General features: G+C 41.3%; 1 protein-coding gene across 5 annotated transcripts in view; it reads right to left on the bottom strand.

The window, feature by feature from the left end:
* LOC131196716 (myosin-10-like) overlaps positions 1-17,273 on the bottom strand; it is an 82,767-nt gene that overhangs the window by 8,319 nt on the left and 57,175 nt on the right. For all 5 annotated transcript variants that reach the window (XM_058179902.1, XM_058179904.1, XM_058179903.1 and 2 more), the window contains 13 exons: positions 17,062-17,268; positions 15,900-16,004; positions 14,053-14,205; positions 13,282-13,530; positions 11,284-11,496; positions 10,208-10,420; positions 8,631-8,792; positions 7,374-7,502; positions 6,975-7,063; positions 5,768-5,891; positions 5,460-5,668; positions 4,216-4,324; positions 1,974-2,146 (listed from right to left, as the gene is read on the bottom strand). In XM_058179902.1, coding sequence (XP_058035885.1) covers positions 1,974-2,146; positions 4,216-4,324; positions 5,460-5,668; positions 5,768-5,891; positions 6,975-7,063; positions 7,374-7,502; positions 8,631-8,792; positions 10,208-10,420; positions 11,284-11,496; positions 13,282-13,530; positions 14,053-14,205; positions 15,900-16,004; positions 17,062-17,268 — 2,135 coding nt within the window. The remainder of the gene's footprint in view (positions 1-1,973; positions 2,147-4,215; positions 4,325-5,459; positions 5,669-5,767; positions 5,892-6,974; positions 7,064-7,373; positions 7,503-8,630; positions 8,793-10,207; positions 10,421-11,283; positions 11,497-13,281; positions 13,531-14,052; positions 14,206-15,899; positions 16,005-17,061; positions 17,269-17,273) is intronic.

Raw genomic sequence — 17,273 nt, 5'->3', positions numbered from 1 at the left:
TTAATCTAGTCAGTACTGTCCACCTCACAGACTTCTAGGAACCCTTTGGAGAAACAGCAGCATAACACGGATCCGTATAAAGCTACTGTCACATCAAAATATATTTCAGGCTCCCTAACAATAAGCATATGACTGTTGTTGCCCCTTCTATAGATAAAACAGAAGACATTTTAGATCAGGGTGGGCAATTATAACAATTTTACGACCTGTGGACTTTAACATGGCTGGCTCAGGAATTCTGGGAGTTGAAGTCCACAGGTCGTAAAGTTGCCATAATTGCCCACCACTGTTTTAGATCTTATATTCTCAGTAGACTTTTTCGAGAAAGCTAAAATTCTATACTGGAAGAATTTATGGAAGCTAAGCTCCAACATTTCTGAAGAGAAACAGGTTGAAGAAAGCTGTTATGAATGTTCTACACACCCCACATGGTTCATGGAATTCTTCCAGAAAGACAGACTAAGTGAAAATATAATAATACAAGTAATCCTCGACTTCAAAAATTGATTTAGTGACCGTTCAAACTTACAACGGCACTGAAAAAGCTGACTTATGACCATTTTTCACACTTATGACCGTTGCAGAGTCCCATGATTTATGTTTGGACAGTTGACAATGGACCCACATTTATGACAGTTGCAGAGTCCCGGAGTCATGTGATTCCCTTTTACAACCTTCTAACAAGCCAGATTCACTTAACAACCATGTTACTAATTTAAGAACTGCAGTTACTCATTTAACAATGTTGTGAGAAAAGTTGTAAAATGGAGCAAAACTCACTTAACAAATTTCTCACTTAGCAACATAAATTTTGGGCTCAATTGCGGTCGTAGGCTGAGGACTATCTGTAAAAAATAATTCGCTCCTGTTGTAGACACAGAAACAGAAAATAGTACCCAAATGGTTCCACTCTCTGGTGGCACTGCTGCTCTCAAACTGTCCTGCTCTCACTTTTTCTCCTATTAAAATGCCACACTGCATTTGGATGCAGCTTCTCTTTTTTTAACCAGATGTTCAGAAGCCACGTAGTGAACCAGTGTTTGCCTACGTGGGCAACTTCCAGATGCAAACTTATAGCTCCCAAGATTTCCTAGCCATTCTCTGTCTCTCTCTCCTTCTGGCACTGAATTAATATTCTGTAGTCCAGATGTAGGTGACCTCCAGATGGTTTGGATTTGCATAATGATGTGGGATCTTGTAATGCAAAACATCTGCCAGAACCAAGTTGTCTATCCTTGCTGTAGCATATTTACAAATAGACTAGGGGTGGCAGAAATAATGAACAGAGCAAAAAGAGGAAGGAAAGGGAGAAAAATATACGTTGTCCACAAGCATGTTGGGAGAAAAAGACACACGAGAGAGATTAGCAGGATAACCTTTCCTAGATTCATTTGGGCTGAAAACATAATAGAGAAGCATACTGCTTTTTAACTCAAATAAAGGTGGTCCTTGTTTAACGACCACTTATTCAGCAACCAGACTTACAACAGTGCTGAATGAATGGTAGTTACACCCAGTGGTGGGATTCAAGTAATTTAACAACCGGTTCTCTGCCCTAATGATTTCTTCCAACAACCAGTTCACCAAACTGCTCAGAAAATTAACAACCGGTTCTCCCGAAGTGGTGCGAACTGGCTGAATCCCACCACTGGTTACACCAGTTCAAGCCCTTAGGTCAGTTGTAGTATCCCTGCAGTCATGTGATTGCCATTTGCAGCCATCTTTGCTGGCTTCCTACAAGCAAACCAATGGGGAAGCTGGCAGGAGGTTGCTAATGGCAACCACGTGATATCCTCGCTTAATGATCTCCCATAATTTGCTAAATAACGGCAACCAGAAGCGCTGGAATTTTCGTTGTTAAGTGCCACAGACATATGACATGGCTCTTTACAAGTTAAACTGCCAGTCTGATTTGCCGTTGTTAAGTGAGAACTACCTGTACTGCCGAGTCCTGACCATACGACGCTACTCACCTGAGGCGATTCCGCAGGCTGGTGACTTCGCGATTCATGGATTCTGCTGATTCAGTGACATCCTCAAGTTCCCGCTGCATGCGACGACGGCTGGCATTGGCCCGTGAGGCCTCTTCTTCTGCCTCCTCCAGCTGACGCTTCAGTTGTTTCAGCCGCAGGTGGCCTTTTTCAACCTGCCCAAAAACAGCCACAGAAGGGAAGTCTAAATCTCTGCTCCCCGAGATGAAGAAACTTACAGCATAATTTTCTACAAGTTCAACACTAAGGGGCCTCAGCATTTTTGTATCGAAAGTTTTAAAAATGAGAAACGATTCTGCAGAAAGCATCTGGTGATTGTTTTAAATGCTTCTTAACAAAACTTATCTCTACCTATACAGTTTTAGCCTTCCTTATGGTGTAGCTTGGTTATTTTATTTTTAATGCTTAAAGCATGAAAAATAAAGGCATTGTGGGGGGAGGGAAGATAGGAAAACAGATAATTTGCACTTTTAAAAAATAAGTTTACCCATATTCCTCTTTCAGATGATACCAATAATTAAGAAAGATAAGAATCTTGAGGAATGGCAGAAGGGAATTAATAAATTTATATGGGAAGGTAAAAAAGCTAGGGTTAAAATGAAAATAATTCAAGATTCCCGGGAAAGGGGAGGTTTAAAATGCCTAATTTTAAATTATATTATGAAGCAGCTGCTCTCTGTAATAAGTGATTGGTTTAATTTAACGGAGGAAAGAATTTTGAATATAGAAGGTTATGACTTGCTATATGGATGGCATGCATATTTAATTTATGACAAAAAAGTGGATAAGGCCTTTAAAAATCATGTGTTAAGATCTGCTCTTCTGCGTGTTTGGAAAAAATACTCTTACAAACTAAATTATAAGGTTCCTATATGGGCAAGTCCTAGACATACAATAAAGAATATAAATATAGAACAGAATCAGGAAATGATTACATATAAAGATCTTTTGTATACTGAAAGAGGTAATTTGCAATTAAAATCTCTGCACGTACTAAAAGAAGAAGGAAAAATTATACTTGGTTTCAATATGAGCAACTACGTGCTAGATGGAAGGAAGATCAGAAAATTGGTATAGAGCAGAACGAGGGAAATTTGGTAAAGCAAATTAGAAATCAGTCTCAGGAGCATATAAAGAGATTGTATAATGTGTTACTTGAAATAGATTCTGAAAGGGACTTGGTAAAGGACTGTATGATAAAGTGGGCACAAAATTTTCAGGAGCCAATATTATTGGAAACTTGGGAAAAAATTTGGGTTAGAAATGTTAAATTTACGCAGGCACAGAATCTGAGGAAAATTTTTATAAAATGTTTTATAGATGGCATCTAGATCCTAAAAATTATCGTATGTATCCAGATATGCAAGCAAAATGTTGGAGATGTAATTGTGATGACGCTACATATTTTCACATTTGGTGGACTTGTAAGGACATAAAGGCCTTTTGGATAAAAATTTGGTGGATTTTACAAAATGTTTTGAAAAAGAAGATAAAGTTCCTGCCGCAATTTTTCTTGTTGGGAATTATTACGGATTGTACAGTAATTGAGACTAAATTGATTTTAAATCTAATAACAGCAGCAAGATTACTAATAGGACAATACTGGAAGAAAAAAGAAGTACCTACAATAGAAGAATGGATATTGAAAGTTGCCAATTTGGCTGAGATGGCGAAGATATCAGCCTTTTTGAAAGACAATACGCAAGAAAGATACTTAAAGGAATGGAAAAAATGGATTGACTATATTCAACGTAGATATCAGACTAAGAGTTATCAGACTGTTTTTGAATGATTATGATGTATTATTTTTGATTGTTTTCGGGGGAAGTTAGGAATTGATGATTGTAGGGGTATAATTAAGTTGGGATGAAATTTTTTTAGCATATGTTTGTTTTATTTTTATCTATACCTTGTGTTCGTTCCGGGAAGTTGGGGGGGGGGTTGTGAAGGGAGGGGGAGAGGAGGGGGGGAAAGGGGGAAAAAAATTTTGTAAAACTTTTTGAATTAAAAAAAAAAAAAGTTTACCCTTTTTACCCTTTCATCCTTTCCAATAGCTGAACCCTGAACCCGCTGTCCAGGATGAAAAAAATAAGGATAGATTAACCCGGGGTTTTCAAACATGACCACTTTTAAGATGCTGAATGTGGAATTCTGGGAGTTGAAGTCCACACGTCTTAAAGTGGTCAAGTTTGAAAAACATTGGGTTAGCACATCTACAACATACCTGATCCTTATACTGGTCGGCATTTCTCCTCTCTTCATCAACCTGCAGAAGCACTTCCTTGAGTTTCTTCTCTGCCCTTCTCACAAGTTTTCCTGACAGCATCCTCTCTCTAGGAAAGGAGAGAGAAATGTAAAAAGGAATGGATGAACTCACACTGAGTCATTCATTATCTAGAGCAGAGCCACTGAAATCAAATGGATATAAGAGAGTCACAATAGTTCACTGTTTACAATGAATTAAATGGGCTTATTTCAACAATATGAATAAAACCAATGAATCCTTCCAGCCACCACTCAGGAGTGAATTTCTACAGTTCTGTAGGGGTGTCCAACTTGGCAACTTTAAGACCTGCAAGCTGGGGATTCTAGGAATTGAAGTTCCCAGATCTTAAAGTAGTGAAGGTTGGACTACACTACCCTATAATAGAATTTTTATTGGCCAAGTGTGGAGGAGGATCAAATACACACTATGTGTGTTATTAACTATGGAGACTCTCAGTGATCCAGGTCATGGTTGTCTCAAAGGTGCTTTTTTCAAGAGGCAACTGGACTTTCTGTTTTTTCTTTGAAGACATTTCGCTTCTCATCCAAGAAACTTCTTCAGCTCTGACTTCTTCAGCTTCTTCCCCACCATCCAGTCAGAGCTGAAGAAGCTTCTTGGATGAGAAGCAAAATGTCTCCAAAGAAAAAAACCAGAAAGCCCAGTTGTCTCTTGAAAAAGCACCTTTGGGACAAAGGTGTTATTCTTTACCATACAATGTAAACACAGAACTTGGGTGGACAACATGTGGTCTCTGTTTTCCTTTCTAAGACCTTCCTGGTCGCCATCATGAGGCAGAAAATATGATAATCATAGCAAAATATTGCTAACATAGTGTAAGCCGCCCTGAGTCTTCGGAGAAGGGCGGGATATAAATGCAAATAAAAAAAGAAGACTAAAACAGGATTTTTAAAATACTTTTTAAAATTAACACTCCCCTCACCCCAAAGTGAGGAAGAAAATAAAAAGCCATAGTCCTAGTCACTTACAAGACATGGCTCCAACTAATCTGAATCAACAGCTCATCCACAGTAGACCCTGGATTCCACCACCACCACCGCAACAATACTCAGGGTGGCACCTGGCCATCCAAAGCACCGAGCCTTGAGGTGTAGAATCTTATTCTCATGGCTTTCTAATCATTCTGCAAAGCCATCTTCAGAGCCCAGAATTCAATGCCGGCAGTGTTGCTGTCATCGCCTCACCTGGACTCCTGTTCCAGCTGTTCTTCTAGCTGGGCCACCTTGGACTCCAGAGTTGCAATGGCCAACTTGTACTTGGACTTCACAGATGAATCCATCTCACCCAACTTGGCCCTCAAGTCTTTGTTCTGGCGCTCCAGCTGTTGCCGGGCATTCTCAGTCTTCTGAGAGAAGCTGCGCTCCGCTGCTAATTCAGTGGTGATCGTTTCCACCTGCACGGAGGACAGGATGAGAGAGAAATCAGAAGGCGGTTTCAGCATTGGCTGGATTTAACTGTCCAGATTCAACTTGCTTAGAAGCAGCCACCTTACCTGCATGCTGAGCTTACGGTAGCGGTCATTCATGAGTTCCATGTTGCTTTGCTCTTCATCCAGTTCCTCTTCCAGCTGTGCAATTCTTGCCTCCAAGTGGCGTTTTTCATCTAGAAGAGCGGACCTGAATTGGAGATTAAAACAACAGTGGTGAATTAGGGCTTTGTGCCGGGCAGGAAACTAAGAGGGCATTCTCAAGAAGAGCATTGAGGCTGCTTCTACAATCTACACTATTAATTTTTAGCTCCACTAAGTCATTGCTTGTCTGCACTCCAATGGACACAACCTTAAAAGAGACATTGCACACAATGGTTCTGTGTCAAACCAAATGGCCATCTAATGACTAAAACTCTCCTGGCATATTCATTTCATTTAGCAAAGATCTCTTTTATTGGCTTTATCCTCTAATTGCCTTTGCAGTATGACAGTATTACAACAAGCCCCTAACTGTGGTTCCCCCAGCATATTTTCTTTGCTGAACATTTGGCTAGCCTGGCCAGTACAGACTGACCCCGTTACTGCATTTTACCATTTTTAAAAGCAGTCACAAAAATGGATGAGAGCACAATAGTGTGAAAGACTGTCAGTAGTAATCGACAAATTCTCTCTAAAACTCAGTAACACATTATGGCAGTTGTAGAATTAATCATTATAGATAGTTCTCACTTAAGGACTGTTCGAATTAATGACTGTTTAAATTAACAAAGATGTGCTTTAGGGCTTCTAAAGCATTTCTGAACATCAAAAAAAAAAAAAATCACACATACCCTGAGCTCATGTGATCTCAATCTGGGTGCTTGGTAACCTGTTCACACTTACAACCAGTTACCAAGTGCTCTGCAGTCATGTGATCACCACTGCAATCTTCTCTGCCAAACTTTTTCCCCCCAAAAAGTCAATGGGGAAGCGTGAAGGGAAAGTTGCAAACTACAGTAAAAAGGATTCTAACGCGTTCCTTGCCTGCATGCTAAAACACACTAAAATCCTTGTCTGCCTGCCTCTTTGTACCTGCTGCTTAACCACTGCTTTCCTCAGTGACCCCAATTCCAGTCTCAATTATACTCATAAGTTAAGTGCTACTTGTAGAATAGAGGCTATTAATCAATCCAAGGTCAGATTAATTATGAACAATCCTTTCCACACAAAAGGATGAAAATGGAGCTTAGAAGATGGAAATAAGGGGGTAAGCCGGTTCCTGGGCACTCACTTGCCACTGTTTCCATTGGCCAGCTCATCTGCCAGGTCATCACGCTCCTGTTGGGCCTGCCTCTTGGCTCGCTCTGATGCTGCCAGTTCCTACACGTGATGGAAAACATGTAGCAAAAGATGGAGTGACCAGGATGAAAATGAGACACAGCTTCTTGGAAGAATTTTTGATCAATCAGGATATTTCCCACCGCCTCCCGATTCAGAACCTTCTGCCAACAAAGTAGGGATTCCCATCCTACACTTACCAGCAGCTAAGAGATCCTATTTTGTTAAAGAATGTATTGAATTAGTATATAAGTTGTGCATATCTGCTCTGGGACTCTCTGGGAGTTAAAGTCCGTATCCCTCTTGGACTCATATTTCTGTAACATCACACAGTACAGAGCCTCCTGCTCACCTCCTGAAGTTGCAGTAGCTCTGCCTCCAGATTTTTTAGCTTCTTCTCACTCTCACGAGACTGAATAAAAATCTCCTCACGAGCTGCCCGGGCTTCCTCAACCTCTCGCCAGAGTTCCTTCATCTGGGCCTGGAATTAAAGAGAAAAGTGAAAGCAGAACGAGGTTATCATGATGGCAGGACTATAAGATTATATTATATATGTACGAGACTATGAGATTATATATTAAAAAAGATGCTGAGACTCTAGAAAGAGTGCAGAGAAGAGCAACAAAGATGATTAGGGGACTGGAGGTTAAAACATATGAAGAACGGTTGCAGGAACTGGGTATGTCTAGTTTAACAAAAAGAAGGACTAGGGGAGACATGATAGCTGTGTTCCAATATCTCAGGGGTTGCCACAAAGAAGAGGGAGTCGGGCTGTTCTCCAAAGCACCTGAGGGTAGAACAAGAAGCAATGGGTGGAAACTTATCAAAGAAAGAAGCAACTTAGAACTAAGGAGAAATTTCCTGACAGTTAGAACAATTAATAAGTGGAACGACTTGCCTGCAGAAGTTGTGAATGCTCCAACACTGGAAATTTTTAAGAAAATGTTGGATAACCATCTGACTGAGATGGTGTAGGGTTTCCTGCCTGGGTAGTCTTTGTTTAGCAACTGTTCACAGTTAACAACAGTAATGAAAAAGTAACTCGATGACCAAATCTCTTATTTACAACCTTCATTGATCTATACAGCAAAGCTAAAGTAAGATTATAAGCACAGTCACGGTTTCATTTAGCAAATGCTTTGCTTAATGACCAGTAAACAGTCTGAATTGTGGTTGTTAAATGAGAACTACCTGTTTGTTCTTCTCCGTCAGGCTCCCAAAAGCAAGAAAGACACGCAAAGTGACTTCTAAGTGGTTTATTTTATTGTTCCTCCCTTGTAAACTGAAATCTTGCCAAAGCAAAGCAACTCTTTGCATCAATTAAAGATATACTCTTACTGAGAACATCTAAGGAGGAGCTATCTTAACATTTTTCCTTCCAAACAAACTATCTAATCATCGCTTCCTCTTGGTCCTCTGGATTGAGGCCCCTCCCTCTTGGAAATCCAGACTACATTCCACCACATTATTCCCCTTTTTTACGTAAAGATCCCCCATGCCAACATTTACCTGGAAGCTCTTTGGAACACAAACATAACTTCTTATACAATGAAAGTTAAAACTCAATATGCAATAGACCCTGATTGCCTACACTGACACTGAAAGATACCTGCAACTTGCGCAGCTGTTTCAAAGCTTCGTCCCTTCCTTTGGTAGTCGCATCCAATTGTGCCTGGGCTTCCTGAAGATCCATCTCCAACTTCTTCCGGACTGCAAGTGCTTGGGCCCGTTGCTTCCTCTCAGCGTCCAGTTCCGCCTCCAACTCTCGCACCTGCGGAATTGCAGGGGCGAAAGCATCAGCAGAAAGCTGCCGCTTTGATCTGCAGCCAAGGTTATGCCGTGCTCTGAAACTCCACTATCCTGCTGCATCTTAGAAGTAGAATAAAAGATGCAGAGGTCTTCTCGGAAGGAACAAGGCACACTTTAATAGAGCAGCAGGTTCACTTTAGGATGGCAGTGAAAGCAATCCTAAAAGGGGCATTATAAACTAAGGATGCTGCTTGCATTTCCCCCTTTTTCTGTCTTTCGCAGAAGGGATTATATCTCTCAGGAATTGTTCGATCAAGGAGGTGAGTGGGTGGCAGGACTAAATTACTCACAATGATTGTCCTAAGTGCAAAACAGAACCTGAAGGATAAGATTTGTCGGAACAGAACAGAAACAGAAAAAAAAAAAAGGAAGGAGTAGCACCATAGGTTAAAAATATCCATTCCTGCTGAGAATTCCAAATTAATGAAGTTGAGAATCTTGTAGAAAAAAAATCTGCATTAAAACATGGGGCAATGCAAGTAATAGTAATATTGATTCAACATTAGCAATTTGAAACTGAGTGAACTTCAACTCCCAAAATTCTCAGCAATGTCAATTGTGGCGTTGGAATTATGGGAGTTGAAGTCTATATGTTTAGAAATTACCAAAGTTGGGAAATTCAGCTGGCGTCACCATTATTTGTTCAACCAAGGAAAAGACTTGGGTTGTATCTTCCCCAAACCCTTCAGAATTGATGTGGGCTAGAAATATGAACATAATTCATAGATGATTTAAAGAGCCACAAAAGCCTCTTTAATCTTAATAATCTCTTCATCTATTGAGATATAAACTTTGTAAAACACTAGAAATTCCTAGAGAGCACTTGGAACTATAGACCTGCCATGAAACTAAGAATTCAGGATGAGCTAAACTTAGCAAAGGATGCTAAGAATAAGAAAAAAGAGGTCCTCTAAATAAATGCAATAAAAGGAAAAGGGGGAAAAAAACCATCAGATAATCTGTTCAATGCAGATGTCAAAATGTTAACAGGAAGCATAGGAAAAGCAAATGTAGCTTTGCTCAACCTTCTCTAGAAAATTGTAAAAAGCCAGATAAATGGATAGAAGTTTGTGATTGACAGAAATATGGTCAAGAACACTTTACTTTGAATGAGCATCAAGTACTTCTCCACATCGACAGCTTCTTCACATTGGCAGCTGTAAGATGTATGGACTTCAACTCCCAGAATCCCCCAGCCAGCCATGCTGGCTGGGGAATTCTGGGAGTTGAAGTCCACACATCTTACAGCTGCCAATGTGGAGAAACATTGCATGAAGCAGTTCCCAATCCCTCCTGTTGATCTTAAATCACACCTAGGTCAGCAAAGACTGATCAGATTTGGGGGAGGCATACGCCCCCACTCCTCCTCCTTCCTACCTGCTTGCTGAGCAGTTTCTTCTTGTCATCATTGGCATCATCCCGGTTCTGCAGCTCCCTCTCGTGCTGTGCCTTCAAGGCCTGCATATTGACCTCCAGGCGCAGCTTCCCATCCTCTGCAGCCTGCAGCTCATCTTCCAGTTCCTCCAGTTGGGTTCGCATCTCTTGCACTTGCTGTTCCAAGGCCCGCTTGGAGCGCTCGAGCTCATGCACCTGATCCCAAAGCAGAAGTGTCAGAGACAGAAGAGCGACATGTGCTTTTACAGAAAGATGTAAAGCAGATATGGGTGGATAGGCTGACTAACAGAATGTTGAGATATTTTGCCATCATAATGCCATTAAGCTCCAGAGGCTGATGGTCTGGAAACCGCAACATTCTTGAATGAGTTTATATCAAGAATTCTAAGAAGATAAAAATCTTTTGATAAGAGGTGAATCATTTCTGATTTACTTCATAAGGCTGGCACTGTTCTTCTTCAGTGTCGGAGTACTGGGAGAATCCCTCTCTCGTGACTATTATACAACTTCTACATGTCCCATCTACCAACCACAGAAGCTTGTCCAAATATACTAGTATTAAAGTAAATTAAAAATAAGCCTATTTAACTGGATTGCGGCTCTAGATTTTATCTACTTTATTCTACCCCCTCAGAACAAGATTCTGAGAAGGAGAACATCTTTCCCATTTCATCAATCCCATTTTGCTGTTTTAATTCTAAGCCACTGCTTCCCTGATGAAATATGTAAATAAATTTATTTATTTACATCCCACCTTTCTTATTGGTTTGATAAATAACTCTCAAGGCAGCAAACATATATAATACTTCTTCCTCCTCCTAACTTCCCCACAACAACAACCCTGTGAGGTGGGTTTGGCTGAGAGAGAATGAGTGGCCCAAAGTCACCCAGTCAGTTTCGTGACTAAGGCGGATCTAGAACTCTTGGTTCTCCTGGTGATTGGTCCAATTGCAACCAACTGGCTTTCATGTCTAAGGCGGAACTAGAAGTCTCAGTCCCCTGTTTCTACCCCAGCACTTAACTGCTAGACCAAACTGGCTATAAATAAATAAACTTACATTTTTGCCAACATCATCCTTGGAGCTGACCAGGTCGTCCATTTCTGCTCGCAGCTGCTTATTCTGCCTCTCCAGCTCCTCCCTTATTTCTAGAGCCTCTTCCAAAGCACGGCTCAGTGATAACACCTTGGTCTCCTTCTCACGGGCATCAGCTTCTGCACGGTCCCTCTCCTCAGCATGGCGGGCTGAGATCAGCTTCTCCTCAGCCAACATCTGCCAGAAGCCCAAACATGGCTTAGTTAGTACATATTCTTCATTAAAAATATATGTGTGTAACAACCGTATCTCTCAATTGTTGCTACACAAGAAATTAATTCTGTTTTACTATTTGGTACCAAATGTTTATGGAAATTCTCAGTCATCCAGGTCAAAGTTATCCTAAAGGTGCTTTTTCAAGAGGCAACTGGACTTTCTGGTTTTTCTTTGAAGACGTTTTGCTTCTCATCCAAAAAGCTTCTTCAGCTCTGACTTCTTCAGCTTCTTTCCCACCATCCAGTCAGAGCTGAAGAAGCTTCTTGGATGAGAAGCAAAATGTCTTCAAAGAAAAACCAGAAAGTCCAATTGCCTCTTGAAAAAGCAATTTAACCAACTTTAGAACACCAAATCTCTAGATGGGGATGTCAAACTCGATTTCATTGAGGGCCGCATCAGGGTTGTGCTTGATCTTGGGGGGCCAGGGTGGGCGTGGCCAGGGTGTGTGTGGTCAGCTCGACATCACTCAGGTCGGGGGCGCCTGTGGCGGCCTGAGCACTCTGCCAGCAAACGGGCTCCTGAGCTCCATTTTTGGCCACGATGGCCTCCTGCAACCCTCTGTCAGCGAAAACGGAGCTTGTGAGGGCCTCATGCAGCCCTCTTGAGCTTCGTTTTCACTGGAAGAGATCAAAGCACCCTGCAGGCCAGATCTGGCCTCTGGGTCTTGAGTTTACACCCCTCCTCTAGGTCAATTTTATCAATGATTTCACTCAAATTTGGAATGACATTTTTGGGGTGTAAACTCTATTAATAAAGTAATTATTACAAATAATAACTTAAAGTCCACAATTGAATTGGGTTGTAAATCCTTGCAATAGTTAAGCAGGTGACTTATATGTGAACTGACTGGGTTTTACAATCATTTTTATGACAGTTGTAAAGCGAGTAACCAAAGTCATTAAGAGAATCACATGGTCATTAAGTGAATCATATAGTTGTTAAGCAAATCCATTTTTCCAAATGGGTGTTTTTTGCGGAAACCAAAAAAACCTGCCAGAAACTGGCAAAAATAGTAACAAATTGCAGTCACATGGTTATGGGATTGCAGGTGCCCAAATTTGATCACATGATAATAGGGGGAGGTAGTGCATAACCTTGAGGGCAGGTTGTAAATAACTTTTTGGAGTTCTTCAGAATTTTGGTTGCTAAGCAACCAGTTATTAAATGAGGATTACCTGAACAAATGGCTTGGGTAATTTTTTCATTTTTTTTTAACGTGTTAAAAAAACACGTTACTTTTTTTCTTACTTTTTTGTGTTACTCTTTTTCTTTCCTTTGTGTATTTTTTGATGTGCCATTTGTTCTAATAAAAAGGCAAAATCAAATAAAACAAACTCAAGTAAACCAAACTTGGTTTCCTGTACTTGACCAAAGTGTGTGTGCAAATAAGTGAAAGGGTGGGGAAATGGGAAGAAAGAATCCAAAATTTTCATATCAAATTGGGGGGTGGAGCAGTATTCCTCCCCCCCACAAATTTAACAATCTCATAAAATAAGCAGATAGGCAGCAAAGCTACCTGGCCTGAAGAGGCAATTTGGGAATGAGGATGATAGGTCTCTGAGAGGATACGAAGGACATCTGTTATAAGGGAGTTAACTGCTCAGTTCATGAGCAGTTATTTTTATTTTAGCGAGAGCAAAGTATTTAAGAATTCAATGCAGGACTCCACCATTGTAGGATACAGCTATACCATGGATAAAACATAGTTCAGGGGAAAGATCTCGATGGATGACACAAAGGCCTCACCTGGTCAAATTTCTTCTGCTTCTTCTCAAGGGCAGAGACCACCTGGCGCTGTTGGTCAAGGGCCACGGTGACATCATCCAGCTCCTGCTGCAGGCGGGTTCGCCCTTTCTCCAGCTTGTCACAGGCCTGAACCCGCTCATCGTAGCGCAAGGTGAGGGCCTCTAGTTCCTTGGCTGCCCGGCGCCGAGCTTCCTCAATTGATTCTGCTACTCCAGCATCCTCCTCCAGTTTCTTCTTGGTCTCCATCACCTGGTAAAAGAGCCAAGAAAAATCACACATATTTTATCCAACCCTAGTACTAAAGATGCTGAGGGAATGGAAGCCTCCTGTAGAACCTAAAACTCCACTCCTCTCCTCCGTCACCTTCATGATGTGTCTCCCTATGATGTCCTCACGAAACTGTTTAAAAATATAACCTTAGGGTGTTTTATCTAGAGATAAGGAAAAGAGATTTGGCAGAACTGGGCCTGGAAGCATATTTTCCTAATCAAACCCATGAGGAGAGAAGAGTAAGTCCTGACTGAGGAGAAAAGAGGACGGAGGAGGAGGAGGAGGAGGGAAAAGGGAAGAGGAAGGAGAAGGGAGGAAGAGGAGCAGGAGGAGAAGATTTTAATAATTAAGTCAATTGACCATATCCTACATACAAAACTAATACAAAAAATGCATCATTTAATGTTTTCTCATTCAATTAATCAACTTTTTCTTTCTTTGCTGAGTTTTTGCTTGGGTTGTGTTTCCTTCTGTGGTCAGTTCTTTTTCATGCTAACCCACCTGCTGCTGCAAACTCTGGATCTGGCGACTGAAGTTGGCCTTGGCAGCTTCTTCCTCCTCCAACTGTTCCAGCAGAGCTCCTTTCTCCTCTTCCAGTTGCCGGACTCGAGAGCTCAGATTCAGCTTCTGCCTCGTCTCTTCTTGGAGCAATTCCTGGGATGGAAGATGGGAGAGAAGGATAAAAGGTGTGGATCAGAGACTGGACCCATCCTCTTCCCCTTGTTTATAAGATTTTCCTCACAGGAATAAGATTATCTCCCTCTTCCCCCCATCCATCCGTCCATCCGTCCATCCATCTCCCATCCTAATTATTTTTACAAATTTTTACAAATAATTCAAGGTGGTGAACATATCCAACATACTTTCCTCCTCCTATTTTCTCCACAACAACAAACCTGTGAATTGTGTTAGGCTGAGAGAGAGTGACTGGCCCAAAGTCACCATGAAAGTTGGCTTTCATGGCTAAAGCGGGACTTGAATTCATGGCCTCCTGCTTTCTAGCCCAAGGCCTTAACCACTAGAATAGGGGTAGGCAAGTATGGCCTCTTTACAACCTATGGATTTCAACTCCCAGAATTCCTGAGCCAGCCATGCTCAGGAACATCTATAAAATTCCAAAGTAACTTCTCTTTAGCAAACTTTGAATAATGTTTTCATGTTAAAGGTTGACTCCACCTTCCATCTTTCCGAGTTGGGTAAAATGAGGACCCAGATTGTTGGGGGCAATATGCTGACTCTGTAAACCACTTAGATGGGGGTGTAAAAGCACTGTGAAGGGTATATAAGTCTAAGTGCTATTGCTATTAGGACTATATGGAAACCTAGATTAGAAAGCAAAATAAGTGAATACATGCAACATCTCTTGGGAACTTTCTGGACCAGCTGGGACTTGCACCCCTGATGCATCATTTCAGGAAAAGACATAGCTGCTTCTAACAGGATCCCAACAAGTGCTGTATGTATGTATGTATGTATGTATGTATGTATGTATATATATATACATACATATACATATACACACACACACACACACACACACACATATATATATATGTCTTTGGTTATTCGGGTTTTCTCCCTCGTAAAATTGGAAGTGTCTTGGCGACGTTTCGACGAAGTCTCATTTGTCATCTTCAGGCTGGTGTTTACAGTGTTTTCTATGATAAATATATTAATAACTTTATTTTCTTATTTACAAAGGCTTCTATGTCATGGGCTGTAAGAGACTGAAAGACCACCACAAGGAAAATAAAAATAATTCCAACATATAAAATCCCCCAAACTATCTTGTGGGAAGAGATCAAACCTCAATGTACTCAAAATGGCCTCCTTATCAGTCAGGCCTTTATGGCCCTTCAGAAGCAAAAAAAAGTTGGAGAAGGACTGGATTTCTTGGGAAGGCTCAACCCAAAGTGCTTGTAGAGAGAGACCACTGTCCCAAAAAAGAGACCCTTGGCAATCCCTCTCTTTCCAATCTCATTGGGTGGGCAGATTCAATCCCAGGAGGAGATATTGTGTGTCTCTAGGTCCTGGGACATGAATGGCCATACTGGTGACAACCAGCAGTTTGAGTTACATCTGGAAGTTCATTGACAGTCAATGCAACCCCTGGAGTAGCTGTGACAATGTGTAGATTTCAATGTGCTCATTGCTACATGAACAGGTTTAAGCTATAAGTTTAAGTTCCTGTTGATATTTTCTTCCTCCATTCTCCATCTAATCTTCCAGGACCCTCTTTGAAAATTCACCAAGAATCAGAGTACATTTTTGTTTACATCCTTGAAATAAACATAGTTCTCCACTGGCTGCTGAGATTTTTTTAAAAAATTCCCACCCTTCCTATGTACCTGAGTATCCTGCAGATGGGATTCAACACTAGCCAGATCCTTGGCAAGCTTTATTGTCTTGGATTCTGCACTTCCCAAGGTACCAGAGACTCCATCAAGCTCATTCTGATTCCAGGAGATAAAAATCCCAGGCAGATAAGAAAAAAAAAAACAACAATGGAAAAGTGAAAATGCGTCAGAGAATATCAAATTATCAAATTCTCACAAATGAAAAGCTAAGGATAAATCAGGATTGAAATCCAGCAGATTCTGACAGGTTCTGGAGAACCGGCAAACACCACTTCTGGTTGGCCCCAGAGTGGGGTGCAAATGGAGTTTTTGCAGTATCCTTTCCCTGCCACGCCCACCAAGCCACGCCCACCAAGCCATATTACATCCATCAAGCCACGCCCACAGAACCGGTAGTAAAAAAATTGGATTTCACCACTGAGATAAAGGCAGAACTTCATATAACATTCATTCAACTAAACATACAAGGACATGGTATCTGGTTCAGAAGATGACATTTTGAGAAACTCAGCTTTGAAGCATGAACATTTATAGTTCCTGTGGTTCTGCAGAAAAGCCTGAAAAGCAAACTAAGCATGATTGCTGAAGGCTCAGAAAGCAGAGAAGACAGTGGCCATGGTTTCATAGAATTCAGACAGGGCCATGTCAGGATGGTCCCTGGGTACCCCTTTTTCCCCACTGTCTGTCATTCACTTGCTCCCTACTTGGTCAGTTTGCTCCCATCAATTCTGTGCTCATCCTCAAATGTGTCTCATTAAACATCGATCAGCTAATCAGCATTTCCTCGATCATCTCTTAAGCAAAATTATGCAAAGAAAAAAAATCCTTGCATAATGAAACCTAAACATAGAATTCTGTGGGTTGCATGGCAGAAAATCAACAAGGCACAGGGGAACATCTAGAGACATATAAGAGCCTTAAATAAAACTAGGAAGATGATCCCCATGGCAACCTTCTGCAACCTGGTGCCCTCCATATCCTGGCTGAATTCCTTTAATTGTCAGTTGGAATGGTCAGGCTGGAGACTGATTCAAGAGTCCAAGGAAGTAGGAAGTGCTTAGTGGATACAAATACTTTGGTGCAGAACACAGCCATTCAGAATTCAGTTTTGTTTTTTTTAAAGACAGACTCACTCATGTGTGGCCTTACACACCTGCAGTTTCACCAGCCTGTCAGTGAGCTCAGATTTGACTCTTTCACTTTCAGCTGCCCGGAGTTGCAGTTCCTGGACTTGACTCTCCAGCTTCTTGCGCCGCTGCTCAGATTCCAGTCTGGCTCCTTGCAGGATCTTCACTTCCTTCTGCATCTCTATATTTTCCCCTTCCAATGCTTGCTTTGCCTTCTCCAGAGTAGCTTTGAACTAGG

The sequence above is a fragment of the Ahaetulla prasina genome, chromosome 4 (genome assembly GCF_028640845.1).
Source record: "Ahaetulla prasina isolate Xishuangbanna chromosome 4, ASM2864084v1, whole genome shotgun sequence".
Lineage (NCBI taxonomy): Eukaryota > Metazoa > Chordata > Lepidosauria > Squamata > Colubridae > Ahaetulla > Ahaetulla prasina.
This window is presented reverse-complemented; position numbering and strand designations above follow the sequence as displayed.